Genomic DNA, 6000 nt, shown 5'->3' with positions numbered 1-6000 from the left:
CAATCAGACTCACCTGAGAAGGTGTTTCAACAATAAAGCGAACGGCGCCCCCGACATCTCATTTATTTGTGTTTATAATTTATTTTCACGATAAAATGTGTGGCTAAATAAAAAACAACACTGTATTCACTAAGAACGTTTTTATAATAATTATTATTATTATAATGAAAATACAAAAGACACAATGGAATACATCATTTCATTAGTTTATTTTTTTGTTTATTTCGCAGTATTTCTGGGATGTGTTGTGTTCTTTTGATACATAAATGTGTATTTATTCATTTATTTTTAATGATCGCGTGCAGCTGTCACTCAGCCGGTGCGCATGGCGGACCGGGCCGGATATGGACCTCACTGCGTCGGGCCGGCTAGGACCTGAATGCTGATTACGATCCACAAAGGACCCGAGGAGAGAGCCGGGGAAAACGGAGGGCTGCTGGTGGACTGCACCTCCTCCTCCTCCTTCCTCCTCCTTCTTCTTCATCACCTCCTCCTCATCCCCCAGCGCCGACATACACGCGGCCCTTCCCTCGCTCCAGACCCGGGGACCCGGGTCGGAGGAGAGGAGATCCGCGCTTAATCGCAGCCGAGCAGCCGGTCGGGAGGGGCGAGAGGAGCCGGAGGAGGAACCGGAGGAGGAGGAACACTGCGCGGCTGCGGCGGAGGTGCGCGGCGGGGTCCGTGCGCAGCGGCGTCGGGAGGCTCAAGGACGCAGCGGCGGTGGAGAAGGTCTGGAGATGCTCTCAGCGGTCAGCAGGGACGTGGACGGCGGTGTCAACAACAACAACAACAACATCATCAACAGCAACGGCGTCTGCGCGGTGCCCACGGCCTCTCCTGCGACATGCGCCAAAGGCAAGGAGGAGAGGAAGGGGAAGAACGTGATCCGGGGCTGGAAGAGGGACCGGGACCGAGAGCAGGACCGGGACAGGGACCGGGAGCGGGACCGGGACCTGGACGCCGCCGCTCCTCTTTCTCCTCCTGCCCGGACGAGGAAAGATAAGCCCGGCGATGGCTCGTCTCCGCCTCCTCCTCCTCCTCCTCCTCCTCCTCCTCCTCCTCCTCCCTCCGTCGTCTTCCTCCCGTCGCGCGCCCTACCCGAGCATCCTCTCTTCCCTCACGGCGCCGGACACTGCCACCGCGCCGCGCCGGAGCCCCGGATCCCGGGAGATAACGGCGACATTACCGACGTCAACAACAACAATAACAGCAACAACAACAACAGCAGCAGCAGCAACAGCGGGCTGGATTGTGGAGTACAAAGCGGCGGCGCGCTTGTTGTCAGGCGGCAGCATGACGACACGCCGGCGGCCAAGAAGCACCGAGGAGCCGAGAAGGTAAGAGGCGGTTATTGTGTGGAGGCCGACGGGCCCTGAACACAACACTGACACACCTCACCTGCAGCTGCGCGAGACGCGCAGGTATAGGTGGGAGCCATTACATAGAGGACACGCGTGTCTTTTGTATCATATATATGTATTCGGAATATTATATATATATATATATATATATATAATATTCCGAACACACGTGAAGGCCACAGACGCCTGAAGAGAGAGAATCTCTTTATTCCCTTTTGTTGTCTGTCGTCTCATATTTAAGATGATAGACAGATTATTATTGTGACTTTTAGAGGAGAGATGAAGAGAGGAGGCAGCAGTGTGTCGTCGTCCTCCTCCTCCTCTTCCTTCCATTTAATCCGGGGGTCTTTGCTAATACTGGAGATTTAAGCCAAAAGAAAGAGAGCAACTATTTATGTACGAGAGGAGGTGGAGATGGAGGAAGTGGAGAGGAAGTGGAGATGGAGGAGAAGAGATAGAGGAAGTGAAGATGAAGTGGAGATGGAGAAGAGGAGATTAAGGGAGTGGAGAAGGAGGTGGTGGAGAGGGAGGAGAGTAGATGGAGGAATCTATGAGGAAGTGGAGGGGGAGGAGAGGAGATAGAGGAAGTGCAGAGGAAGTGGATATGGAGGAGAGGAGATGGAGGAAGTGGAGAGGAAGTGGAGATGGAGGAGAGGAGATTAAGGAAGTGGAGATGGAGAAAGTGGAGATGGAGAAAGTGGAGAGGGAGGAGTGGAGATGGAGGAGTGGAGATGGAGGAAGTGGAGATGGAGGAAGTGGAGATGGAGGAAGTGGCGATGGAGATAGTGGAGGAGGTGGAGATTGAGGAAGTAGAGAAGGAGAGAAGGTTGTACAAAGTGTATTTCCGCCTTTTTCTCCCAAGCAACACATTTAAAGATAATAAGCTGTCGGAACACGACTACGCAATTATTATTATTATTTCAGCGTTCAGATGTCGACAGCGTTTGGGAAGTTAGGTTAGCTTGAATGTTAGTCCGCTACATCTGCTGCTGTCACGCTGCACGGTGTAGCGATACTAACGAAGTACCCGTACGTTAAACACGATGTGATTTAGCATATTCTTAGCCTCGATACTTAATTAAAAGAGCGATCAGAGCGCACGCGCTGCTCCGCTCCGTTAAATGCTGTCTGCACGCGCAGCGCTTACAGACAGCGAGTGGCGCGCGCATCGCTCAGCCGTGATGCGCGTTTACAGGTGAACACACTCTCACTAGCACCCCCCCCCCCCCCCTGATGCGTTTAATTTAAATTGAATACAAAAACTGGATTAGCAGGATCAGCCCCTGGTGGCAGGAGGAGAACAGGAAGCAGCCTGAATATCACACAAGGTTAAATTAGAGAGAACCGGGTATTAATCACATCTATGCACATCCCATGGAATAGATCCGCTTTTATTTCAACCTACATTTAGACGGTCCCTGAACGCACCTAGTGTTTTGTGAAATCAGAACCAGAACCCAAACCAAGAACCAAAACCAAAACCAGAACTAAAACCAAAACAGAACCAAAACTACAACCAGAACTTATTCAGTCGACCTCTGCTCACGTTTTGATGGTCATTTATTTTCTTTAATGAATCAAAAGTAATCAGACGAATGTTTTGTGTTGAGGGACTGGAGGACTTCATGAGAGGCTGGAGGACTTCATGAGAGGCTGGAGGACTTCATGAGAGGCTGGAGGACTTCATGAGAGGCTGGAGGACTTCATGAGAGGCTGGAGGACTTCATGAGAGGCTGGAGGACTTCATGAGAGGCTGGAGGACTTCATGAGAGGCTGGAGGACTTCATGAGAGGCTGGAGGACTTCATGAGAGGCTGGAGGACTTCATGAGAGGCTGGAGGACTTCATGAGGGACTGGAGGACTTCATGAGAGGCTGGAGGACTTCATGAGAGGCTGGAGGACTTCATGAGAGGCTGGAGGACTTCATGAGGGGCTGGAGGACTTCATGAGAGGCTGGAGGACTTCATGAGAGGCTGGAGGACTTCATGAGGGGCTGGAGGACTTCATGAGAGGCTGGAGGACTTCATGAGAGGCTGGAGGACTTCATGAGAGGCTGGAGGACTTCATGAGGGGCTGGAGGACTTCATGAGAGGCTGGAGGACTTCATGAGGGGCTGGAGGACTTCATGAGAGGCTGGAGGACTTCATGAGAGGCTGGAGGACTTCATGAGGGGCTGGAGGACTTTATGAGAGGCTGGAGGACTTTATGAGAGGCTGGAGGACTTCATGAGGGGCTGGAGGACTTCATGAGAGGCTGGAGGACTTCATGAGAGGCTGGAGGACTTCATGAGAGGCTGGAGGACTTCATGAGAGGCTGGAGGACTTCATGAGGGGCTGGAGGACTTCATGAGAGGCTGGATGACTTCATGAGAGGCTGGAGGACTTCATGAGAGGCTGGAGGACTTCATGAGAGGCTGGAGGACTTCATGAGTGGCTGGAGGACTTCATGAGGGGCTGGAGGACTTCATGAGAGGCTGGAGGACTTCATGAGAGGCTGGAGGACTTCATGAGGGGCTGGAGGACTTCATGAGGGGCTGGAGGACTTTATGAGAGGCTGGAGGACTTCATGAGAGGCTGGAGGACTTTATGAGGGGCTGAAGGACTTCATAAGGGGCTGGAGGACTTCATGAGAGGCTGGATGACTTTATGAGGGGCTGGAGGATTTCATGAGAGGCTGGAGGACTTCATGAGGGGTTGGAGGACTTCATGAGAGGCTGGAGGACTTTATGAGGGGCTGGAGGACTTCATGAGAGGCTGGAGGACTTTATGAGGGGCTGGAGGACTTCATGAGAGGCTGGAGGACTTCATGAGAGGCTGGAGGACTTCATGAGGGGCTGGAGGACTTCATGAGAGGCTGGAGGACTTCATGAGAGGCTGGAGGACTTCATGAGAGGCTGGAGGACTTCATGAGAGGCTGGAGGACTTTATGTGGGGCTGGAGGACGTCTCCCAATCGCTCTGTCGCTTCCTTCAACAATGGCCTCTTCCAGACTTTACTCCACTGCAGCTCTTCCCTTCTTATCTCCTCCCCACTGAGGAAGCGCCGCTCCCCGTCTGAGAGCACAGGAAGGATTCTTTCATCACCGCCGATCAGAGCAGAGGAGAAGAAATGAGGAGAATTTAGTGGAGCTGTGGTTAGAAAGCTTCTTCACAGCGGGGGAGAGAGAAACCTGAAGATGTTCCTCAATGCTGGAGCTGCTGTCCACGAATAATATGTTTATGAAAAGAGATAATACTACTCAATACTACTTATTTATATTTAGACAACTAAACTATTTACTTATGTTTAGACGATAAAACTACTTATTTATGTTTAGACAATACAACTATTTAGTTATATTTAGATAACTAAAATATTTATTTATGTTTAGACTATGAAACTATTTATTTATGTTTAGATAACTAAAATATTTATTTATGTTTAGACTATAAAACTATTTAGTTATGTTTAGACAATAAAACTATTTAGTTATATTTAGTCAATAAAACTACTTAGTTATTTTTAGACAACACAACTAATTAGTTGTGTTTCTACAACTGAACTATTTAGTTATGTTTAGACAATAAAACTGATAATACTGAGATGGTAGTTTGGGTTATAATAACCAGAGAGGTGCCGTTACTGAAATACACAAGTTGCTTGATAAATAAATCAGGGTTGACTTCTTGTTTCACACGAGGAGGATCATTATTGATCAAATATGTGAATGAGCGTCCTCATGATGCCGATGGAGAACATCATTAAGGTTCCTTCAGAACATACAGCTGTGGAGAACCCTGTGTTTTAGTCACATGTTCTCGTCCATCAGATGAACTGCTGCTCAGGGTTTTATTCATCTTGCGTTATTAAAGATTGTTTTTCACTGCGTCGTCAGTGTCATGTCAGTTAGTCTCCAGCCTGATGGCGACGTGTCCCCGGCGGTGCGTCGGCTGCCATGTTGAAAGCCGCTTTGTAATAACGTCGTTGTGAGAAAAAAAATGCTGCAAGCGACTCGGGGAGGTCGGTTCGCGCAGCATCGGGCCCCCGGCATAATTATTGTTAGCGGCTGATTGAGCGGCTGCTGGTGTCGGCGAGGGGAAAGGAAGTGGTTGTTGGTTTTCACATGTTTTAGCAGCAGCAGGAGTTATTATGGCACCGAGTAATGTCACGCCATTAGAGCTCGTCTTTCAATGGGAAGTTAAGTGGTGTGTGTGTGTGCGTGTGTGTGTGTTTGTGTGCGTGTGTGTGAGAGAGTGTGAGACGCTGTAGGGAGAGAAATAGAGAGACGAAATGGGCAAAAAAAGATGGCTACCATTCGCAAAAGAACACAAACACACACGGATTGTCTGCACACACACACACACACACACACACTGCTTCCTCTTTCAGCGGCCTGGCAATAAAGACAGGGATGATTTCTGTCTGGGGGGAAAAACTGTCGGTGTGGCTGCTCACTGGAGGATTTAATAGGAGGGGAGGAGGAAGAGGAGAGGAGAGGGAGAGGAGGAGGAAGTGAGGACAAGAAGAAAGGGGAGGAAGTGAAATATAAGGCGCAGTGAAGAGGGGAGAAAGGAGGAAAGAGGACAATAAAAAACGGTATAAAAAAAGAAAATATCAAAATAGAGACGACAGTAATGGTTGAAAGGAAAGGAAAGGGGAAT

At 49.5% G+C, this 6000-nt stretch overlaps 1 protein-coding gene across 1 annotated transcript in view; it reads left to right on the top strand.

The window, feature by feature from the left end:
- Positions 1 to 231: 231 nt before the first annotated feature.
- znf608 (zinc finger protein 608) overlaps positions 232 to 6000 on the top strand; it is a 39419-nt gene continuing 33650 nt past the window's right edge. The window contains 2 exon segments of the mRNA XM_056419635.1: positions 232 to 462; positions 464 to 1337. Coding sequence (XP_056275610.1) covers positions 380 to 462; positions 464 to 1337 — 957 coding nt within the window. The 5' untranslated portion in view covers positions 232 to 379.

Source organism: Pseudoliparis swirei, chromosome 7 (assembly GCF_029220125.1).
Source record: "Pseudoliparis swirei isolate HS2019 ecotype Mariana Trench chromosome 7, NWPU_hadal_v1, whole genome shotgun sequence".
NCBI classification, from domain to species: domain Eukaryota; kingdom Metazoa; phylum Chordata; class Actinopteri; order Perciformes; family Liparidae; genus Pseudoliparis; species Pseudoliparis swirei.
Note: the sequence above shows the minus strand (reverse complement) of the source record. Positions and strands in the feature narration are given on the sequence as shown.